The 24367-nt window shown below is 50.4% G+C and overlaps 1 protein-coding gene across 1 annotated transcript; it reads left to right on the top strand.

Annotated features, from left to right (window-relative positions):
- Nucleotides 1-495: 495 nt before the first annotated feature.
- On the top strand, nt 496-23743 carry Vil1 (villin 1). The gene is made up of 20 exons (XM_020171401.2): nt 496-597; nt 6086-6171; nt 6673-6747; nt 7382-7578; nt 8567-8675; nt 8802-8912; nt 10314-10516; nt 10626-10704; nt 10841-10939; nt 11656-11809; nt 12457-12557; nt 12646-12783; nt 13300-13458; nt 14347-14526; nt 15098-15243; nt 15954-16098; nt 16584-16772; nt 18116-18184; nt 19503-19643; nt 23601-23743. Exons 2-20 carry the CDS (start codon nt 6097-6099, stop codon nt 23712-23714), a joined length of 2484 nt encoding a protein of 827 aa, XP_020026990.1. The 5' UTR covers nt 496-597; nt 6086-6096; the 3' UTR covers nt 23715-23743.
- The last annotated feature ends 624 nt before the right edge of the window (nt 23744-24367 follow it).

Below are 24367 nucleotides of genomic sequence, written 5' to 3' on the forward strand. Positions count from 1 at the left end.
AACACTTGCTCTCAGTGACGAGGGTCATGCTGAGTATGAGAAATGTCTAGGGGTGCCAGGGGCTCCTCCTGTCCTTAAAGGGCCCCAAGGTTGAAGCCCTGGCCCTGCCTCCCAGGATTGGATTTTTGGCTCCCAGACACTGGGACTCTGGGAGTCCTGTCCTTCCTCCTCCCCATGCACTGTCCCCGCAGGGCAGGAGGGAGGTGGGCAGGAGGAAAGATGCAGGTGCCCGTGCCCCTCTCTGCTGGGTCCTGACCACCTGCAGGGAGGACCTAGGCCTTGGGCAGAAAAATGCCCCACCTCTGGTGCCTGCTCTGTAGCTAAGGGTGGGGCACATCAGTTCTGGCTGTCAGGCTGTCACTGGGATCTGGGCTCCCAGGGACCTGGCGGCACCTGCCTCCCTGCCCCCCCCCCCCACCCATTCGCCATTCGCGCGATCTCTCTCTCTCTCTCTCTCTCTCTCTGGGGCCCTATCTTCCCTTATATGGTGAAGGCAGTTCCTAGAAGGGGGGGGGTGAGGACAAAGGTCGCTCTCCTGCAGCCAGCTTGCCACAACTCCCTGAGATCTCCCAGGTGGCAGCTGCCTCCTCCAGACAGGTAAGGAAACTTGGTAGGGACACATGGGGACCATTGGTGGTGGGAAGGGAAAGGGTCCTTGCTTATTGCTGGTCACCTGGGGCCTCCTGTAGTACATTGGTATGGGCTAGGGTGTGAGGCAGGGCACTCTGAGATTCCGGAAGGAAAAAGGAGCCTCGCCTGTTGTCCTGGGCCTCCAAGGAGAGTTTATGGGCACCTCACCTGGGACTAGCCCCCACCCTGCGTTGGGTGTCAAATCAGGATTTCCTGGGAGTCAGGTGGATCCTGGATCTCAGAATTTCTTCATTTAAACCCACACAAGTCACAGGCAAACTGAGACTATTGGTCACCCTGACCTCACTTTGTCTCTTTCCCTCTCATCCCTTTGCCCATTTCTTTCTCATCTGAAAAGGATTCTTTCTTTGTGTCACCCTTCCCAACAGTCCTGGGACATCAGGGACTTGTCTTCTGGATTCCAGGGTATGACAACAGCCATCAGGAATTAAGTAGGTAAAGACAGAGGCAGGGAAGAGACAGGAGCTGGTGGGGACAGAGCCTTAGGCCCCTGTCATGCCTGGCCATCTCCCCTCCACCAGGACCTGTCCCTCTGTCTCCCTAGCCACTGTGGCCCCATTCAGTTGAACTGGAGTGGGAGCCAAGCCCTGGCCAGGGTCCTGCTCACCATCTTGCCAGGATCATCCTCCTGTCACTGAGGGGCAAAGCCTTGGGGCTAGCCGGGCACCAGTGGCTCACACCTGTAATCCTAGCTACTCAGGAGGCAAAGATCTTGAAGATTGCAGTTCAAAGCCAGCCAGGGCACATAGTTCATGACACCCTATCTTAAAAAACCCTTCACAAAAATAGGGCTGGTGGAGTGGCTTAAGGTGAAGGCCCTGAGTTCAAGCTCTAGTACTGCAAAAGAAAAAAAGCCTTGAGGCTAAACTGGCTGGTGGGTGTTGGGTGTCCCCTCCCCATGCCCTCATTGGCCTGGGAAAACTGGGGAGGGGGACCTTACCTCACTGTTTCACCATATCCTTCTCCAGCTCAGAGCAGCATGCAGGGAACTAAGACTTGTGGCAGGACCCAGGGCTCCCCAAAAATGCACCCTGAGAAGGATAGGGCAGCAGATAAGAAAAGAAAGACAACCAGAGAGAGTAGGGCCCCACCTTCTTCGAGGCCCTAAGAAGGTCCTCCTTCCATTCTGCACTCCAGTCTTTCAGCTTCACAAGTGTTAAACACCTGCTAAGGGTCAGGAGCTAGGAGCTATAGACACGATGACGCTGTGGAGCCTGGGACCTCAGACTTACAAACAGGTCTCCTCATCACCATGTGGTCTGGAGCCCAGAAAGGCATCAAGCCAGAACAAACCCCAGGAGGTCCAGCCTGAGGATTCTGGGAAGGCATCTGGAAGAATCGAAACCTAAATCAAGTCTGGAAGAGCTTGAAAGTGTCGGGCAAGGGAAGACAGGTGGGGAGGACATTAAGTAGGACAGAAAGCAGGCAGCCTGGGAGCCAGGGCCAGCAAGCAGGCAAGCATTCTAGAAAGCAAAGTGCCAGCAGAGAGGAGGAGGGGGATGTCAGGGGACAAGGAGTTTGGTTGGATAGAAGGGCAAGCGGGAAAGGAGTCCAGGATGCTGCACAGATGGCAGGCTTTGGGGTCTCAGGGTAACACCCTTTCCCAGGTTAGAGACATAGAAGAGAGGGGACCAGGAGTGAGGGCAAGACAGTTGAGGGAGAAAAGAGCACATGTCCAGAGCAGAGCCCTTGCCAGCCAGTGAGGGGGGGTGGGGAAGAGGAGGGTTTGAGGGCCCCATAGTCCTTGCTGCAGTTTAGAGGTGGCAGGAGAGCTGGGGAGGTTCTGCCAGGGTAAGGGGAGAGGAGCCTGCTCTGACTAATATGGGTAGAGGACATGGGGTGGGGCTGACCACCTATCAGACCAGTCCTCCGGAGTCTCTTCACCCAGCCTTGGCCTAAGGAGGCTGGTCCCCTCCATGGTCAGGTTGCTGCAGACTCAATTCTGGTTTCTCTCCAGGGAGGGACGTCAAAGCTGAATTCCCTCTCTGACTCTATGATGGGCAAGAAAACCCCCCTCAAGTCCACTGTTATTGCCTTTTTTTTTTTTTTTGTGGTACTGGGATTTGAACTTAGGACCTTGCACTTGCTAAGCAAGCACACTACCACTTGAGCCACTCTGCCAGCCCTTTTTTGGGTTGAGTATTTTCGAGATAGGATCTGGGAAACTGTTTGTCTGGACTGGCCTCAAACTTCGATCCACCTGATCTCTGCCTCCTGAGTAGCTAGGATTACAGTTGTGAGCCTGGCTCCATTACTTTCTTTTGCTGCTGTTCACTGGGTGGTACTTCTGAGATCATCTATCTTGTCAACCCTGCTCCCAAATGAAGAACAGGGCCCATGTTCTACAGTTAGGGAGTGTCTTGGAGAAAGGGGAATGGTGACAAAGGTGGAGATTTATGATAAAACAGAAAAAAAAAATCCTCCTTTGTACCCAAATTGTTCCTGCTGAACCAGGAGGCCTCTGCATGCTGGGGACTCTCCCTTTGAGGACTACCTGATGAAAGAGGTCATGGCCAACAGGAACATCAGGTAGCAACCAGGCCCAAGGAACTTCCAGAAACAAACAGAAAGCCGCCTGTGACAGACAGGCTGCCTTCATCACCAGGGCAATGATGAGACTAGGCAGGGGCGTTTCCCCAAATTCCAGAACACCAGTGAGAAAGGCCACCCCCGAGGGCACAGAAGAGGGAGTCTCCCAGTGGTGAAAGGCCAGGCCATTTATTTTTTCAAGTTGTGACTCAAAGTCAAAGTGCAAGGAGGGATTGAACAGATCCCAGGGTGTCACTGCACAGAGGTATGATCTGTGGGGGCCTCATGACCTTCATTCATTAGTCACCAGTTCAAGGAGCAGTCATGGCTGGCAACTCCCCCCAGACTGGGGCAGGCTCATGGAGTATGCAGTGACCTCCAGCCTAGCAAGGAGGGTCAAGAAACAAGGGATGAGAATAACCAGGGACAAGTGGTTCTCCACCACAGCTCATGGCAGAATCCCTGGGGGGGTTTTCAAAGCACCTATGCCCCACCTCTCATCAGCAGAAAATAAGTACCCAGGGCTAGGGCCCTGCCCTGTCCTAATTAAATCAGGACTCCTGGGGATGTGGCCTGAGCACAGAAGCATCAGTGTTTTGAAAACCTTCCCAGGTGGTTCCGATCAGCAGCTGGAGCAAAGAACACAGCTACAAGTCAAAACAGCCAGGGCCAGGGTGCTAAGAGAATGAGTGTGTGTGGGGTCCTTCTTCCAGTTCAGTGTGTGGACGGCAGTTCACAGGAAGGGAGGTTCTCTCTCCATCTGTCCATCCCTCCCTACCTCCCTCCGTCCCCCCCACCCCCCCTCACCCACCCATCCATCCATCCATCCTTTCATCCTTCCACCCACCCATCCATCCATCCATCCTTCTACCCACCCACCCACCCATCCATCCATCCATCCTTCTACCCACCCACCCACCCATCCATCCATCCATCCATCCTTCCACCCATCCATCCATCCATCCATCCTTCTACCCACCCACCCACCCACCCATCCATCCATCCTTTCATCCTTCTACCCACCCACCCACCCATCCATCCATCCATCCTTCTACCCACCCACCCACCCATCCATCCATCCATCCATTCTTCCACCCATCCATCCATCCATCCATCCTTCTACCCACCCACCCACCCACCCATCCATCCATCCTTTCATCCTTCTACCCACCTACCCACCCATTCATCCATCCATCCTTTCACCCACCCACCCACCCACTCATCCATCCATCCATCCTTCCACCCATCCATCCATCCATCCATCCAATCCTCTACTCTTTCTCCTTCCCTTCCCCATCCATCCACCCAGCAGAGCTCTGGCGCTGTGCTAGATGCTGGGGATTGAGTACTGAACAAGTATGGTTCTTGCCTTGTGGCATCTACATCTTGTGGTTCTAAAGAGTGTTTGTGAGAGTAGCTAGTGAGAAGCAGGGAATTGTTGTATCCTTTTTTATTTTTGGCAGCACTGGGGTTTGAACTCCTCATGCTTAGCTAGGCAGGCGCTCTACTACTTGAGCCACTCCACCAACCCTTTTTTTGTGTTGGGTATTTTTCGAGGTAGGATCTCACGAACTATTTGTCTGGGCTGGCTTCAAACCACAATCCTCCTGATCTCTGTCTCCCAAGTAGCTAGTATTATAGATGTGAGCCACCGGTGCCCAACTACCTTCCCCACCTCCTTTTTTAAATTGTGGTAAAATACACTTAAGATTTACCATTTTAGTGGGACACTATCCCTACCAATTGTTTATCCATTATAAACAATTCGGTGTCATTCTCTATACTCATGACATTGTGTGGCCATTGCCACTGTCTAGTTCCAGAACTCTTCCATCATCCCACTTGGAAGCTCTGCACCCATTAGCAGTCACTCCTCTCCCCTCTCCAGCCCCTGGCAACCACAGCCTCTGTGTTCACAGATGGGTCTGTCCTGGGTACTTCATGTAAATGAGGTTGTTCAGTGTGGTCTTTTGTATCAGGCTTCTTCCACTTAGCATAAGGTTCGCCCATTTGGTGGCACGTGCAGTACTCTGCTCTTTTTTATGACTGAATAGTATTCCATTGTGTAGATGTGCCACATCTAGTCATTTGTTAACGGACATTTGGGTTGCTTTCACTTTTGGGCTATTGTGACTAGAGCTTCTATGAATTTCAAATACAACTTTTCTGTTGTAACACCTGTTTTGTTTTTTTTTTTAAATTCTATTGAGTGTATATGGTTTTAAACTGTTATTCTTTTTCTTTCCTATTTTTTAAGAAACTGATTTTTTTAAAAACAAGCATGGCTTGGTTAATTTTTTTTTTTCAAAAACAGAAATTGTTACCAGCGAATCGAGAGACAGAGATCAGAAGGATCATGGTTTGAAGTCAGCCCAGACAAATAGTTCATGAGACCCTGTCTCAAAAATACTCAACACAAAAAAAAGTTGGTGGAGTGGCTCAAGTGGTAAAGTGCCTGCCTAGGCCCTGAGTTCAAACTCGAGTACCACTGAAAGAAAAATAAAATTGTTTAGGGCTAGATAAAGGAGGATCTTGAGCTAGGTGTGGTGGCACATGATCTGCCTGGGCTCCATAGCAAAACCCTGTTTCAAAAAATGGGGGTGGTTACTGAGTTCAAATCCCAGTACCACCACCACCAAAAAAAAATGAAGGTGGGTCTTGAGCACCAGGCTAAAGAGTGGGGGCTTTAGGCAGTAGGTGTTAGGGAGCCAAGGTAGGCATCTGAGTGAAGAGTGTCACAATCAGGAAAGGGTGGGGAAACTGGAGACTGGACTGGACCTCAGCAATTAGCATTCCTCCAGGCCCACACTGTTGGCTGCCCTCAATGGCTGGGCTGCAAGGGCAGCACCTGAACCCTAGGGCCTCCCAGCAACTCGGCCCTGGCTTCCATGTACCTTCTTTCCAGGTTCATCCACGATGACCCAACTAAGCACCCAAGTCAAAGGCTCTCTCAATATCACCACTCCAGGGTTGCAGATATGGAGGATCGAGGTGAGCCCTACCAGGAGGGGAGGAGGAGGCTTGGTATTGCTCTTATTTCCTCCAGCCCTGCCCTAGGCTGCCAGGAGCACCTGCAAGCCAGCTCCACATCTCACTTCCTGTGTCATCTACCCGCCCTCCGCCCCCGTTCCTGTCCTCCTTTGCCACATTGCTCCCACTTCCCTTTCCCCTTTCCTCCATTTCTTCTGCATCTGTCTTTCCATCTTTTTCTCCATTTCCTTGTCCTCCTCTCTTCCTTCCTTTCCTTCTATTTCCCTCCTTTCATCCTGGGGCTCTGCTTTTTTTGGTTTGTTGGTATTTGCATTATTGGGGAGGAACCCAGGGTGTCACTCAGCACTGAGCACATCCTCACACCTGTTGGACCTTGCTCTTTTTCGCTGTCCCCTTCTCCTATGCACACCCCCTGGTCAGCTTCCCACAGCCCTCCTCTCCATCCCCTTGTGCCTCAGGCCTGGTGGTCCAGGCAGCCCTCTGACTCCTTTCTCTCCTTAGGCCATGCAGATGGTACCCGTTCCTTCCAGCACCTTTGGGAGCTTCTTTGATGGTGACTGCTACATAGTCTTGGCTGTGAGTGGGTTGGGTAGGGAGGGGACTGAGCAAAGCCCACCATGCCATCAGGGAGGAAAGTGGAGGCTGGGGTCAGTGGGGAGAGCTGGCCAGGCTTTGCTGGAGACAGTGTTTCCAGGTGTGCCCAGGTACCAGCTCATGGAGCTCCGTAGGGCTAAGACACATGTGTAAGAGGTTCCTTCTGCCCCAGATCAAGCCCTCAACCAAGGCAACTTCTGTGCATTCTCATCTTGGCGGACCTTCTGAGTTAGTGTCATCGTGTCACCCTTCTTGTAGTCCACATTTCTGACATCCACAGTCATCTTCTTATGGCCTTCTTGATTTTCACCACCCTGGTACCACCTGCACTATTAAGGCATTTGTATTTTTCTTTATGTTGACTCACTTTTTTTTTTTTTGTGGGATGGGGTTTGAATTCAGGCCTTTGCACCTACAAAGTAGGTACTCCACTGCTTGAGCCATACCTCTTGTCCATTTTGTTTTGGTTATTTTTAAAAATTTTTATTATCATATTGCTCCCCTGTGTCAACCTCATCTGTGGCCCAGGTCCCAAGTGTGTGGGAGATCATGCAGAGAGGGAGGCAGGACAACGGGAGTCCAAGGCCTTGGGTACACAGCTGCCCCATCTCCTTAGATCCACAAGACTGGCAGCAACCTCTCTTATGACATCCACTTCTGGATTGGCAATGACTCGTCCCAGGATGAGCAGGGGGCAGCTGCCATCTATACCACACAGATGGACGACTACCTGAAAGGCCGGGCTGTCCAGCACCGGGAGGTCCAGGGCAACGAGAGTGAGACCTTCCGAAGCTACTTCAAGCAGGGCCTTGTGTACGGAGGGATGGGCGGCTGGGGAGGAGGCTGCAACTGGGGATCAGAGGTGGGGATGGAAGGGGGGAACTGACACGAAGAGGCAGGGACACTGGAGCCTATGGTGGTGAGAAGACCCTGAGCTGTGGGAGGTGATCTGGAAAGGAAAGCTGGGGGTGAGGGAGTTGGGTGGGAATGGAAGTAGTTCACGATGACTTGCCGATTTTTCTTCACAATTCCCATTCCCCACCCTATTTCTTCTGTTGCCCTGACCTTGGCCCTGTCTCTGAGTGTATCTTGGACTGTCACCCTTGCCCCCAGGCCATTCTGAAATCTTGTGACTACAGCCTGTAAATTTCTGGATATTTCCAGAGACCCTGAGGGCATCACCCCAAGCCCTACTCCCTCTGGTTAATGGCAGATGGCTGCTCCCTCTTTCTTCTCTTAGCAAACCTTTCACTGAAACCCCAGAGTGCTGACTTTTCTAGAAAAGTCTAAGCTCTGTGTTCCTGTCTTTCCCCATGTAAACTCAGCTTTGGAGCTGAGTTGCCACTCACTTGTAGGACAGACAGGGAGTTCTTCAGTTAGCTGTAGTCCCCACCTCTCCCTTCTGTCTTGCTCTCCTTCCTACACTGCAGTTGCAGGCCACTCTTCGGGCATTTGACCAGTACCTCTCCCTTCTTTTCTTCTTCAATCCCCTGCCCGTAGAGTCCTGGACATATCCACATTTCCTAGCTTCTGAATTACAGGGACCAGGGTGAGGTGAGTGGGAGGATCTGGGGTGCAGATTTTAAGGAGGGTCACACTGTCAGGATGACATGCAAAGGCAAGTTACAGGCTGACCTGGCACTTGCAGGAAGCTGACAGTGAGTGCCTCCTTAGCGTCTGCACCCCCTCCATTCCAGGTGGGTCCTCAGATGGCCCCCAAGGTGCCAGACACCCTGAGAAGGCAGGGTCTTGTTGCATCTACCAGCCTGACTCCTTTGGGTCAGTTCTCCTCTTTTCCCAGGATCAAGAAAGGGGGAGTGGCTTCTGGCATGAAGCAGGTGGAGACCAATGCCAGCAATGTCCAGCGGCTGCTCCACGTCAAGGGCAAGAGGAACGTCGTGGCCGGAGAGGTGGGCAGGCCCTGCTGGGATACTGGCTGGCCTGGGACTGAGGAGGGTTGAGGGTAGGGAGAGGTGGCCAGAGATGATGTGTTGGGTGGGCTCTGAGCTGGGTCTGGACTTCCCTGTGCTCGGTAGGTGGAGATGTCCTGGAAGAGTTTCAACCGAGGGGACGTTTTCTTGCTGGACCTCGGGAAGCTGATTGTCCAGTGGAATGGGCCTGAGAGCAACCGCATGGAGAGGCTTAGGGTAACCCCACCTGGACTCACTTCCTGGAAATCCCAGCCTGCCCCACCCATTCCTGCAGTCCAGGGCCACCCCCTGGTCAAACTGGCCAGAACTCCAACAGACTCTGACCAGCTTCCATTCCCCCAGGCATTTCTCCACTGATTTGGGGACAGGACAGTGTGTATGGAGGTGGACTCAAGTCTCCATGTGCATGGCGATGGTTGGTGGAGTTGTGTGTGTTCTTGTGGCTAAACCCCAAGGTAGAACGAGTCCCTGAAGTGTGGCCAAGCTTTGGGGATCCAGGAGTGAATTAAACAGGCAGAGCTTCGTCCTGGCTCTAGCCTTCAGCTGACCATCCGGTGGGGTAACCAGATAGGAAGAACAGAACAGGAGAAGTGATTCTGGGAAGAGGGCTGCACTGAATGTCTAGGAAGACTTCTGAATCACAGTGAGGGCGAGAAGAAGTCCCTGGGGCAGGAAAGAGGTGGCTGGTGAAGGTTATCATTGCAGAGCAGGTAACAGGTCTCACAGGGCAGGTTGTGTAGCCAGGGATGGGTTTTCTGCTCAGTACATCCAGCCATTAACAGTCATCTGTGTTCTGAGTGGAGAAGGGGTAAGGGAGAGGCCAAGGCCTGCAGAAAAAGCAAGAGGTGCCCGTGGAATCTGGGGTGAAGAGAGGAAGGAGTACTGTTGATTCAGTGCATTCTGTTCTGTTCTCCACAACTGTGGGGATGAATGGAGGCCCATTTGCTGAGATGGAGAAGAAAATAGCAGTTTGAGACATCCTGAAGTGCAAGCTGAATAAATATGACGAGAGCAGAGAGCTGGGCTGGCGATAGGAGTGTGGGCCTTGCTGTCCACACAGGCACTGGGATTCCAGAGGAGGGAGTGCAGAGGTAAGGAGGAAGGGGGCCTGGGACTAAAAGAGGGTAAGCCACAGTGTGTGTGTGTGTGTGTGTGTGTGTGTGTGTGTACGCACACAGGAGACTGTGCCCCAGGGGGCTGTGTGAGAGTGTGCCCATGTTTGTGTGGGTCTGTTTGAGACTGTGCTATCTGTGGCATATGTGAATGTGTTTGTGCAGATGTGTGTGAGTGTGTGTGAAGCTGTGTGTGCAAATTTGCTTTGGGGCAAAGAGACTGAGTATAGTATGATGATCTTCAGGACTCAGCTCTTGTGTAAAACCATGAAGTGAAATCACAAATTTCAAGCCATGTCAGAACTAAAGGCTCAGGTTGTCCCCTCCTACCTGTGAGGAGACCTGCTTTCCCACAGCCTCTCTCACCTGGCTTCCTGGCACACACCTGAAAAACCTGGCTCCCACCCCTTGTGGCTATTGTAGGCTGGGCTGGGACTCATGCAGTAGGGCTGGGGTGGCCTTGTCCCCAGTCATCCTTCATGGGTCACCTGGGCCATTCCTGCAGGGCATGACCCTGGCCAAGGAGATCCGAGACCAGGAGCGAGGTGGGCGCACCTACGTGGGTGTGGTAGACGGGGAGAAGGAGAAGGAGTCCCCAGAGCTGATGGCGGTGATGAATCACGTGCTTGGCGAGCGCAGGGAACTGAAGGCAGCAGTGCCTGATACGGTCGTGGAGCCTGCACTCAAGGCTTCCCTCAAGTTGTATCAGTGAGCATTTGGCTGGGATCTTCCTGGGTGCTGGGGTCTTCTGGGGGACAGGGTGCCCTGGCTGAGGGGCTTGACATCTCCCTGTCTATTGCCTTGCTTTGTTCCACAGTGTGTCTGACTCGGAGGGAAAACTGGTGGTTAGGGAAGTCGCCACACGACCACTCACACAGGACCTACTCAGCCATGAGGTGAGAGGGTCTGGAGGACCCCCACCCCAAGCAGGGAAAACTCCACGGTACTGGGGCCCATGTGGGAGGTAAATCTGGCCCTGCCCAGCACACCTGTACCATGAGGCTCACCTGGCTCTTTCTCTCCTGGCTCTAGGACTGTTACATCCTGGACCAGGGGGGCCTGAAGATCTACGTGTGGAAAGGGAAGAAGGCCAACGAGCAGGAGAAGAAGGGAGCCATGAGCCAGGCCCTGGTAGGGACAGGGGTTAGGAAGGAGGATCAGAGCAATGAGGCCCTGGCTCAGACCAGGGCACAACACAGGAAGAGACCAGGGAAGATTCTGGGAGGGCTGGCTGGGAGCCAGCCTGACCCAGTTGTGGGGAGCTTGAGGGGCCATTCTGTTAGCCCCCGTGAGGGTTCTCTACTGCCAGAGAACCTAACACCAGGCAACCCTGGGCCTCTTTGGGATGTGGGCTGTCACCTCCCCATGCTCCAGCTTAGTTTAGAAAAGGGAGGTGGACATGGAGGCTGGTCTTTCTACAAAAGGGGATTGGGTTAGCTCTTGGCCAAGGTCAAGTCAGAAATTGGGGTCATATTTGGGGCTGATGACTGGCTTGGAGTCACTGTTGGATTGGAGGTGGGGTCAGGGTTGTGGTAAGGGACTGGGCATAGGGTTACAAATGAAGTGTGGCCAAGCTAGGAGTCAGAGTTAGGTCTGGGATCAGTATCAGATTCAGGATTGAGGTCAGAGTGAGGCCTGAAGCCATAGTTCCGGTTTGAGGTGGTGTCAAGTTTCACCTTGAAGTTAGGTTCAGAGCAGGTTAGGTTTGGGGTCAGCATTGGGACTGGGGCTTAAACCAGGGGTATGTTTGAAGTTGGATGTTGTTGAGATTAGGGCGAGGCTTTGGTTTGCATGGTGGATGGGACTGGGGGAGGGGCATGCTCCAGCCCAGCCTCTTCTCTTCACAGAACTTCATCAAAGCCAAACAGTACCCACCAAGCACACAGGTGGAGGTGCAGAATGATGGGGCTGAGTCAGCCATCTTCCAGCAGCTCTTCCAGAAGTGGACAGTGCCCAACCAGTCTTCAGGCCTGGGCAAAACCCACACCGTGGGCTCTGTGGGTGAGGGCCTGGCCAGGGCAGTGTGGGATCCAGGATCCAGGAGCAAGGAGACAGCAGAGCAACTTGGCCTGCCTCTTACCCTCTTTTGCTAATTGGCCTCTTCCATGCACACTTTTATCCCGAGCTTAGGGCTCCCTCAGATGGGTGAGGTCCCCAAGGGACATGGATAAACTCAAGAGTTATCACAAAAAGGGAACTAAGAATTACTTGTCTTTCATTTGGAACGAGCTTAGGCTTCCCTGGGAACCAAACAGCTTCTCCCCAGACAATCTTTCCTAGGGGGATGGGAGAAGGTTGAAGGGACAGTGTACAGTCTCCATTGTCATGGGGGCTGTTGAGCTGCAAGGTAAGTGCTTGAAGTCTGTTGCAGGGGGTCAGGATAGGGTGGACTGACAAAGCTCTTGTCCCTTGTGGCTTCTCTGGGAGGCACTGATGAAGCAGGTGTCTTAGGGGCATGGAGATGTGATTCTGTATTATACCTCTGCTTTGCTCTATCTATGAGACCTTGGGTAAGCTACTGATTTCTCTAGCCTCAGTTTTCTTTTCTATAAAGTGGGTCTAAGAATTGCAGCCACCACTCAGGGCCATTGTGAGGACCTGGGGGCCTCAGCTGATGGTTGGTATCATGATCCCCCCACTCCCAACAGCCAAGGTGGAGCAGGTGAAGTTTGATGCCATGTCTATGCATGTACAGCCTCAGGTGGCCGCCCAGCAGAAGATCGTGGATGATGGGAGTGGAGAGGTGCAGGTGTGTGAGGAATGGAGGCCTATGCTGGGTGGAGAAGGGGTGGTGAAGACCAGCCTGGATCTCACACTCACCTGATACTGGGTCCCAGGTGTGGCGTATTGAGGACCTAGAATTGGTGCCTGTGGATTCCAAGTGGCTGGGCCACTTCTTCGGGGGTGACTGCTACCTGCTGCTCTATACCTATCTCATTGGCGAGAAGCAGCACTACCTACTCTACGTCTGGCAGGTCAGGCCCCACCCCATCCCACGTGGAGTACCACTGGCTCAGCCCACTCCCCTCCATGCCCCTGCCATCACCCATAAGATGAATACCCTTGGTGATGAGGGGCTCACTCCCTTTGGAGGTGGCCTGTTCTATCCCAGGGCACTTTGGCTGTCAGATCACTCCCACAAAGTGCCTTCCTTTGGGTTCTCTTTGAGTCTTTGCCAAATCCCATCACCAGCTTTGCTTGGGGTTTCTGTGTCAGATGCTGAGGAGTAGGAAGGAAGTTGTGTGGTGGTTCCCTAAGGATGAGAGGAAGGAAGAGTGCAGGTTGAGGTCAAGCTGGGGTGAGGTGGGTCAAGGCTGTCCTGGGGCTGGGAAAGGATCAGGTTTGGGGCTGGAGTAAGAATCGAGGTCTATCCAGGTTGGGCCTTGGCTGTGGGCAGGGTGGGGTTTGGTGGGAAGGCAGCTAAGTTGGGGCTGAGACCATGGCTGGGATCAGAGTCAGGGGCCCCATCTCTCCTTCTTGCTCATCCCCAGGGCAGCCAGGCCAGTCAGGATGAAATCGCAGCCTCGGCCTATCAAGCTGTCATCCTGGACCAGAAGTACAATGATGAACCCGTCCAGATCCGGGTCCCGATGGGCAAGGAGCCACCCCACCTCATGTCTATCTTCAAGGGACGCATGGTGGTCTACCAGGTGTGGCTGCTAGACTGAGGCGGGTGGGCATCCAGGAGATTGGGAAGGGGATATGGGGTGGGGCTGGGCTGGGGGTGAAGCCCTTTCCTCATAGGAAAGGATGGTTTGAGCCCCTATCACCTGTGTGGAACTGATAACAGAAACAACCACTGAGTTACTTTAGAAATACAGGAAATAAGCCCTCACCCAGTCTTGTCTGCCCTCCATGCCCAACCCCTGACTCCTCTACACAAAAAAGATTTTTTGGCTATGAATGCTGCATCTGGCCAAATTGCACTGGTGTCTTCCAACAAAATGAAACAGATGTTTAAGCAATAATCTGGTTATTGAGCACCTTAAGTACATAGTCCTTTGCAATTCACCAAGCAAGGAGAGGAATGGCAGGCTAATACAGCTTACAGAGGCTGATTCTGTGGTTGTGTCTGAGCAGTGAACTCACAGCCCACTGTGTGTGTATTTAAAATGCCAGAAATAAAAGTTGAGTTCAAAGGGGAGCAGGGATACTTTGTAGGGATGGGCCCAGAGTCCATGGTGGGAAGGGAATTTGGAGGGGGTCTTGACATTTTGGTAAAGTGAGGGCTTACAATGCACGGGTACAGCAAGGTCAAAGGTTAGAGGAAAGGCCAAGCCAGATAGGAGGGTTTGGAGAGAGAGAAAGTCCACAGAGGTTTTCATCTACATGCAGTAGGGAGTCACTGAAAGATTTTGAGCAGAGGATCAACAGCCAGGATCGAAGCCATTTTGAGGGTGATTATTCTGGTGATGGTATCTCAGAGGACTTGGAGGGGTGGACAGACTCTGCTCCTCCCTCTCTAGTACTTTTTCTGTCATTGTCTTCTCTACTAAGTTACCCTTGCCCTCTCTCCTGCTTTCTGCCCACACCTGCAGGGAGGTACCTCTCGAGCTAACAACACAGAGCCTGTGCCTTCCACAAGGCTGTTCCAGGTCCAGGGAACGAATGCCAACAACACTAAGGCCTTTGAGGTCAAACCCCGGGCCACATGCCTCAACTCTAATGATGTCTTCATCCTCAAGACCCAGTCCTGCTGCTACCTGTGGTGTGGAAAGGTGAGCAGAGCTTTAAGGCCTCCCATGTCTAAGTGGGTCCCGTAGAGCAGACCAGATCAGGGTGGGACCCCAGTCCTACTTGCTGTGTCCCCAGCTGCCTCCTGTAGCTCAGGATCCCCCTCTGCAGCTCTGGTCTTTTTGCTGTGCCGCTGAGCTCCCTCAAGTTATCTGTTTGTTTCTGGGTCAGAATCAATCATTCTTGTTCTGTTCATCTCTGGGCACCCTGGCTGTCCCAGTGTTGGTCTGTCCCTGTGTCTTGGACTTTCTTCTTGCTCTGTGGCTGTTACCACCTTTCCCTTTATCTCTGCCATGAGCACGTGCAGCCTCCTGGAGTCCTTCTTTTGCCCTCTGAGCAGGGTGCATTCTCTCAATTCCTCAACTATTCTTTAGAGTGACAACGACAAGAGAAGAGGACAGTGAACTGTCCTTGTATGGGCTGTGTGCATGGGGTCTTAACCCAGGAGAGCCCTCACAGATCCTGGAGCTCTGAGAAGAATATGGCAGAAGGGTGTGCTGTGGGGTGGTGGCACAGGGATGGTCTATCCAGCAAGTCCAAACTCCCTCTTCTTAGGGCTGCAGCGGGGATGAACGGGAGATGGCCAAGATGGTTGCAGATACCATCTCTCGGACAGAGAAGCAAGTGGTGGTGGAGGGGCAGGAGCCAGCCAACTTCTGGGTGGCCCTAGGTGGAAAGGCCCCCTACGCTAACACCAAAAGGTAACTATCAGGTCCTCTGCCTCCAGCTCGCGTTCCAAGGCTGGACAGTGTCCGGCATTGCCACCCCCACTCCCAGGGCCTGCAGCAGGCATGGACTAAGGACTCTGTGTGCCTGGTCCCCAGAGCTACAGGACGAATAAGGGAAATCCCAGCCTCTGAGACACAGGGGTGTGCCCATACTGCTTATCATGGGACGTCCAGGGCTGGGCGGAAGTGTTTTCCCTGGCAGAGAGAGACAGTCCACAACCACAGGAGGCAGCTCAGAGAGTGGCCAGGGCTATTCATTTGCCCTTCAGGAAGAAGGTGCCAGAGTCCAACCCTTTCTCTTAGTGGCTGACTCGGGCCCAGGATGGTGAGGAACAGTACCACAAACCCTCTTTCTGAGGGTTTTCTTAAGAATACTCATGAAAAAAAAGAATATTCGTAATCTACTTCGCTTCAGTTCAAAAGCAGAAGGATAGGTACAGCAGTAGCAACAGGAGGGATAGAGGGAAGATAGCAGAAAGAACTTCCTATCTTTGGAATGCATGTCCAGAGAAGCATTCTCTCAGAGCACTCTTGGGATGAGAGGGAACCCTTTGGTCAGTCATAAGAAGGGGATTTTGCATAGAGATGGCCTTTCCATGTTACAGTTCCTCAGAATTCTGAGTCCTCGAGTCTCTGTCCCCTAAACCTCCCTTCTCCAGTGCAATTTTCTGTCCTCCCTGCAGACTACAGGAGGAAAACCTCGCCATTAGCCCCCGGCTCTTTGAATGCTCCAACCAGACTGGGCGCTTCCTGGCCACAGAGATCCCTGACTTCAATCAGGATGATTTGGAAGAGGATGATGTGTTCCTGCTGGATGTCTGGGACCAGGTAGAACTGAGGGCTCGGGGGCCATCTTCTCACCCATCTCAATCCCCAGTGCCAACAAGCCCCAGTGGCTTCAGGGTTAAGGGAAACATCAACATTTTGGGGCCCATGTTTTTCTTCCCTGAGAATTGTATCATGAACACCAGGAACTGGAGAAAGAAGAGGAAGAAGAGGGTCTACCCAGAGGGGCTGCTGGGTAGTTTGAAGCCAGCTCTCCCAAATCCTCTTTATCCAAAGGCAGCAGGAGAACCTTGGGCTTTGGGGAGGCCGGAAGTCACATTTACAGACCGTCCAAGTACAGGAATCTGTTCTGTCCAACCTCCTCATCTCCCAGATGGAAAACAAAGGCCCAATGGGGCCCTCTCAAGGTCATATATAGGTAGTAGCAGGGTCGGGCTCTACACTCAGGCATTGGGGATGAACTGAGGCAGAGATCTATGGGCAGGGGAGGACAGGAGGGACTGACTGAGCTGTGGGGCTCTTGGCAGGTTTTCTTCTGGATAGGGAAGAACGCCAATGAGGAGGAGAAGAAGGCTGCAGCCACCACTGTGCAGGAATACCTCAAGACCCACCCCAGCGGCCGCGACCCTGAGACCCCCATCATCGTGGTGAAGCAGGGACATGAGCCTCCCACCTTCACGGGCTGGTTCTTTGCTTGGGATCCCTTCAAGTGGAGTGTGAGTGCCCCGCCCCTACCTGGTGCTCACAGCTCAGCACATTCTTCTTCAGGTGGGAGGGAGGACTCCCATAGACCTTTCTGTCCCTTTAGAGTGTATGACTTGGTTATTTATAAAAGGGCTAGAGGGGCTTAAAATAAAAACTAAGGCCAATAAGCCCCCTGGTGAGGGAGAGGGAAGTCTGTAAAAACTAAGGCTAGGCTGGGTGTGGTGATACAAGCTGTAACCCTAGCACTCAGGACACTAATGTAGGAGGATTAAGAGTCTGAGGTCAGCCTGGGCTGACCTGAGACCCTGTCAAAAACAAATAAATAAAAACCAAAACAAAACAAGACAAGAAAACAAGGGCTAGAGATGTATCTCAGTGGTAGAGTGCTTGCTCAAGGCCCTGAGTGTTAATACTTAGCCTGAAACACACACACACACACACACACACACAACCCTCAAAACAATCAAGTCTAACTACAGTGTCTTCTTATGTACTATGCACACTTACGGATATTGATCAGAATTAAACAAAATTCAAAATTCAATTCCTTGCTAGCCACAATTTAAGGACTCAACAGCAACACATGGCCTGGCCTGGTGGTTCTAGGTGTTCTGAATTGGCACAACAGATGAGTTTAGGAACAACCTAATTTCTTCAAATCTGTTTTTTTTTTTTATTTTTTATGGTGGTACTAGGATATTTTGAACTCAGGGCCTAGTACTTGAACCACAAGCCAGCCCTTTTTGCTTTATTTTTCAGATAGAGTCTTGCATTTTTGCCTGAGCAGGCTGGACCACGATCCTTACCTCCCTCAAAACTGGGATGACAGGCACATACTACCATGCCCAGCTTATTGGTTGAGATGGGGGTCTTGCTAACTTTTTGCCCTCATTTTTTGCCTGGGATGGCTTTGAACTGCAATACTTCTGATCTCTGCTTCCCAAGTAGCTGCGGTTACAGAAGTGAGCCATTATACCTATCCTCTACCCCTTTTATTAATTTTTTTTTTAAAGAAAAAAAACCTCTGCAATTGATGGGTTTAGTTTCTTTTTTGAGACAAGGTCTCAGGCCTCTGGGGGGTAGGGCAGTTGCAAAGGTCATGTTCCTTTCCATTCACACATCAGACTAAGCAGGGACAGATAAACAGCTTGCCCTGTCCTTTTCTTATCTGCCAGCCCCTTTGGTCACATCCTCACCATCCAATCTTTTTCAGGAACCTCCTTGCTCATTCTGTACTTCTGTTCCTTCTCACCACCAGGCCCTTGACCAGCCTTCTTTTAACTGTTGAAGGAAAATGGCTTTTTGTCTCACCTGCTGAGATCTAGGTCTGATCTGTTATTTACTTTTCACACAGAACACCAAATCCTATGAAGACCTGAAGGCAGAGCTTGGAAACTCTGGGAACTGGGGCCAGATCGCTGCTGTGAGTATGGGGCAAAGTGGCTGGGCCAAGTGGCCTGGTAGTAGTCAGACCCATGGGAACCAACAAGATTTGAGAAGATGCCAGAGTCTTGTGTTTTCCCTGACATTTCCTCCCACATCTTATGGAAGTTCTTGGTTTGACACCAAAGCCTCTAGCTATGTTCGCTCTCAACTTCCTAGTGAAATGGCTCCCGATTTTCAGTGAGCATCAGTCTGGGTGATGGGAACAATACATTAAAATTAAGATTTGGCCCGGTGCAGTGGTGCATATCTGCAATCTCAGCACTCAGCAGGCTGAATTAGGAGGATCGAGTTCAAGGCTAGCCTGGACTCTATGCCAAGACCCTGACTCAAAAAGCAAAATTGTAGAAACCACAAAAATGCAAATCTCAAGGCCCCATTCCCAAATATTCTGTTTATAGACTTTGAGTCAGCACCTGGGATCTGAATATTTTAAATAAAGAGTCCAGGTAATTTAATAATTATCCCAATGGAATGCACTTTGGGAAATAATGACGTCAGTATGCACCACCATCCTTGGGATCCCTTTTCCAGACAGAATAGCTGACTCCTTTGATCTTTCCATTAGTTAACTGAAATATATTTAGCCTGTAGTCCTGGGATATGGGGATATGAAATCTAGCCTTTCCTTCAGGAAGTTCAGACTCACATGGGAAGCAAGATGGCTAACTCTGCAGAAATGCACCCAGAACCTGACAGCAATTTCCCAAGTGCACTGGGCTGATCATAATGATACTTACTCATGGCTCCTCTACCCACAAGTTGAGAACCTGGTGGCACCACTCAGTCCTGGTAGACTGACAGTGCAGACTGGAAAGTAGAGAGAAGTCAAGGCTGAGTGAATTTATGGATGACAATTCCACCACAGATAAAAGAGAGGGTTATAAATGTTCATGGTAGATCTTGAACTCTGGGGGAAGACATGGGCAAGTTAATAAGGCATTGATTAAAACAGTCATCCTCACCCAAGTGACTTTGATCAGATACAGACCATTAGGCTATCAGCTCCTGGGTGCAATCCAGGTATGTTCAAAGAGTGTGTGTGCACGTGCGTGTATGGTGCAGGGTGGGGTGGAGTGAGACATGGAGACTTCTTTTTTATTTTGTGGTACTGGGGTTTGAACTTAGGGCCTCACGTTAGCTAGGCAGTGCTCTACAACTTGAGCCACTCCACCAACCCCCATGGAAGGCTTCTTCAAAGTGGTGGTGTAGAATCAATGTTGACTTTGGAGAGAAAGACAGCCTGGGAGGGAATCATACAGCAGCTCAAATGACCAGTGGTTTCCTTCTTTCCCTAGGATATCACAAGCCCCAAGGCGGATGTATTCACTGCCAGCACCAACCTCAGTTCTGGGCCTCTGCCCATCTTCCCTCTGGAGCAGCTGGTGAACAAGTCTGTGGAGGAGCTTCCCGAAGGTGTGGACCCTAGCAGAAAAGAGGTAGGTCAGGCACCACAAGGTGCTGAGTGGTACCCTGGTAAATAAGACAGGCCTGGTGTCATCTTCTGACCAGCTTCTATCCCTGGGGATAGGACCAAGCCCATTATACTGTTCATTTCATGTATGATAAGGTGAAGCCTGATTTATCAGACATTTCTTTCTGAAAAGTAAATAGGAATTACCTATGGAGGCAAAGCAAGTTCTTCCTGGAGAAAGAATAGCAGGCAGGAAGGCCAGAGGCAGGGAATGAGCACAAGTTGCTGGGGAGGGGCAGCTAGTGAGGGAGGCAGGAGCTGATCTAGGAAGGCCTTCTGCCCTATGAAGGACTGTGTGTGAAGTGAGCCATTGTAGACTTACGTTTTCAAAAGATCAAAGACAAGCAATGGGCAACAGCTGCCAGACGCAGACCCTTTAAGTGAACATTACTTTAATCAGATGGGGGAGGCAGGAGCAATCTAGAGTAGGAGGTGGACAGAAGATGGTTTAGGGAAAGTCAGTGATACTTGGAAATTACTGGATTAGTAGTGTGAGAGAGGGAAAATTGTGTCATTCTGTGTGACATGAAACTGTGAGTCAGACTGAGCTTAGAGGAGAACCATCAGTTTAGCAGCAGCCTTGTATTTGAGGCACCTGGGAGTCATCCGGGTTGAGGTGTATGGCCAGTGGGCAGGCAATTCAGAGGGCATGAAGGCAGAGATGCAAATCCAAGACTCCTTACTTAGTATGCAGTCTGTCAGGCAATAGCAGTGATAGGCCTGCATGGGTTGCTTGAGGGAAAAGCAGAGCAAGATAAGCTCCAAAAACACTTCTTTTTTGTCCATGTACTGTGATCTGAACTCAGGGCCTTGTGCTTGCAAAAGCACATTTCTAATACTCCCACTTCATTAAGATCTGAAATGGACTGCAAATCTAGCTTTAGGGGTGTTGAGGGGACAGAAATATGCTGCATGTGAGAAAAATCATGAAGAAGTCTGACAAATGACTGAAGGAATTTACAGAAGACAGGATTCTCCCAGAACATCAAAGTCTGTGAAGACTATATATGTATGGTTCCAAAGCACTTCCGTCATGCCTTTAACTTGGGAAGATACTGTCTTGTGTTCTCTCCTGGATTCTTCCATCTGGGAAGCTAAGACGTATGTGTGTCCTTGCTGCAGCATTGGGATGTTCTGAATAGTGATGAGCTTAGCTCAGCTCCTGTATCTAGGAAAGCTATTACTACCACTCCCTGTTGCACATCCAAGAAAACTGAGGACCAGAGATAAGAAGTGACTTGCCTGATGTCAAATAGCTAATTGCAAAGACAGAGCAAGAAGGTCTTTTGAGTGCCCCTGTTGTCATCACATCATGTGACAAAAGGAGTACTACCAAAGGGAAGAGCAGCCAATGTTATTGAACAGAGAATTAGTATAAGCCTGAAATGAACAGCTAATGTCAGCAATGGGATAGAATCATCAGTTCATCATGCTAGGAGCAAAGAAGACTCAGATGTATTGAAAATCAGTTGTCTGATGCTGAGTTTTAAATTTATCATGGAAGTAGAGTATACCCTTTTTGGGAGAGCTAAGTTTCAATGCCAAGAGGGGAGGATAGTAATTTTCAGATTTCCCTGGCTGCTCTGAACTCTGAAGTTGAGCTAGTTACAGAGTAGGATGGTGGGTTTGGCTGCAGGCAGTAGCCTAAGTAATTTAAGCATTGAGTCCCAAGGAGGAAACCTCAGGGAGGTGGATGTGGGCATAGGTGAGATTGATAACCAGCTGGCAGGCCTGCAGAGTTCAAGATCCATGGAAAGATACAAGTTCACTGGGATGGGCAGCTTTAGCTATCCGGCCTGGGGTGCGGGTGTGTGTGTGTGTGTGGTGTGGTCAGAGTCCAGTAGTCTTGACATAGCTGAGGAGCCAACCTGGCTGTGCCAGAGCTGGCACCATGGAGCCACTTGCAGACCTAGGCCACTGCAGCCACAGCTGTGCAGAACCTGGGGACAGGGGTGCGGCAAGTGTGGGTCTGGCTGTTCTTCCCCACCTACCTGCTGATACCCAAATTGTTCACATTTACTCTCTTCCAAAACAAGGTACTATCCTACCTGGGAATGGGGAGGTTCATGGGAGCCTTGAGGAGAGCCCAGGAGTGGAAGGCCAACCTAATGGCAGCTACAGATAGAACTGGGACAGCAGGCTCTCTGAGCTCGAAATCCAACTACAGGTGTTTACCAAAAGTTGGTCAATGCAGGACTCTCTGGAGCCAATGACAATCCAACAGCTCAAGATTTAAAGGAAACCCACCCTACTCATCCCTGCCCTGTCTACCTCTTCATACCTGGGGGCACAGAGATGAAGGCTGAGAGATGCTGCTTTATAGTTACTTTAATTTGGGCCCTAATGCGTGTGGTTGGAGGGTAAACAGTGCAGTCATCTTATACTCTTATAGCTGGGGACAAATGTCATTTCCATCAATTTCCTGTCTTATCCCTGAAGATACCCAAAGCTTAGATATGTAGTGATTCACAGCCCTGATTCCCAAGCCAGGAGTGTAAAGGTAAAATTGTGTTAATCTTTGGGTTCATTCACAGGATGACAGGAGTTGGTGCAAGTCATTTATCCAAATATTTTGTTCTCTACTCAAAATAGCCAGGCAAAATTTGACTCTGAATTTGTTCTTTGGCTTTCCTACCTTCTGCTAGAACCCTTCCTTCCTGTTACACTTTCTACAGCTGCTCTCCCACTACTTCTAAGCCAAACCAGCGCCTACAAAATTACCAATTGATACATTCAACACAGACTCTAAGACTGATGGGCTTAGTATGTTGCCTTTCAGCCAGGGACAAACCTGAAAGTCAAGAGGGAAGACCCGTCTGCAATGGCAAAGATCCAGTCTTTATCAAGATCCAGTGGTACTTGCAGGTCCAGGAGGGAAAGATGACAAGGCCCAAACCACCCAAGGCAGGAAGAGTCAGGGTGGTTCAGTGGAGTATGTACTGGAATCAGATGACCTTACTTAGCTTCAATATCTGAAAACACGAGTTCGTTAGTATCTGGCAAGGGTCTGGTTCCAGGAATCCCCAAGATACCAAAATTCCATATACTTTAAATCACCTCAATGACTATTTAAGTAGCCTCACACAATGCAAATGGCTCTGCAAATGGCTGTTACACTGTACTGCTTAGGTAATAATTATAAGCAAACATATATACATGTTTAGTACAGACTGAAGAATGTTTTCAATTGGTGGTTGGATGAACCCATGGATGGAGAACCCAATACAGAGGGCTGACTATTGAAATCAGTCTCAGTGTCTTTGTAAGTGCTACATGCAGCAGTACATTAGATTGTTGCTTGCTCTAAAAAGACCAGAGCAGGCCCTACTTCCTTTGTGGTCAGCCTGCTAACTTGGTCCAAAGCAAGGTAGAGCTAGGAAGGAGACCCCCTCTTAAGGAGGATGGGAGAAGAGGAATGTGTGCTGACATAGCAGTGGAATCTTATTTTCCATGCTGGGGCAGACTCTGCTTGGTCTGTAGGTCAAGCCTGAGTTTGATAAGCAAAGGTAGATGAACCAGATACCTTTTTCAATACCCTTTCCTATGTAGTACTATTTTCAGTCTTATAAAAGTAAAGCTTAGCCATTAAGAAATGTCTCCCATTTTACAGAGGAAAGCTAAGGCCTGAAGAGCACAGCAATTCTTTAAGCTAAATCAAAGATTATTTCAAAGCTGACATGTATTTGACCCTGTCAGAAAGACAAGTCACTCAATTTGCCACATTATCATCATGCTGTAAACTCAGGGATCTTCTGAACTCCAAAAGCCATCCCTACCCTCTGCACCTCTCCATCCCTTTCCTGGGTTCATGACAGTGCTGACTCTTGCTCTTCACTTGATTATATGCCACACCTGTATGACTCATCTGTGCAAACCCTGGGTAAGACTGTGACCTTTGCCCTCTGGTCCTCTCTTCTCTTAGGAGCACCTGTCTGTTGAAGATTTTACTAAGGCCTTGGGGATGACTCCAGCTGCCTTCTCTGCCCTGCCTAGATGGAAGCAACAAAACCTCAAGAAAGAAAAAGGACTATTTTGAAAAGCAATAATACTTGTGGCTGTAAAGCAGCATCTCTCTTGTGTGTGGTCATTATTATTGGTTTTAGTCCCATTGAACAGAAAATGTCCAGTTGTACCTGTGAGCAACAGTGTGGCAATACCACTTCTGTCTAGTAATCTGCCCATTTTTTCAGAAAGATGCCACCTCCCCAAGAAACTGGGGAGGTGGTGTCTTTCTGAATCACTACATCACTTTTAATCATCTTGTTCTAGAGCTTTCCCTCTATAGAGGAGCAACCAAACATTCCACCCAATCTTAAGAGTTCTGAGGCAGGTTTTTCTCCAGCATCACACTTTTATCTACAGCAGGTAGCAGGACAGGGGCATTACATTTTTGGTTTTACATCATTCCCATGGTAATGACTTCTGTTCACATATACCTTCCTCACTGCCTTATCAGGTGGTGAGTTAAGGGGATCCCTTATTTGAAGCAGAGTTGAATGGCCTAGGAGACTGCCCTCTTAGGAGGCTTCACAACAGTCATTAAATCCTAAAGGAAAGTATGAAATGCAAATGACATTTCATCCTCTAACCCCAGAGGACTCTATAAGGCAAAGGAAGGGATCAGCTAAGGCCAATGTTATAGGTTTACAAGCTGTTACCAAGAAGCCTCTGCAAAGCTTCACAGGCTCT

This window comes from Castor canadensis, chromosome 4 (genome assembly GCF_047511655.1).
Source record: "Castor canadensis chromosome 4, mCasCan1.hap1v2, whole genome shotgun sequence".
In the NCBI taxonomy this organism is placed as follows: Eukaryota; Metazoa; Chordata; class Mammalia; order Rodentia; family Castoridae; genus Castor; species Castor canadensis.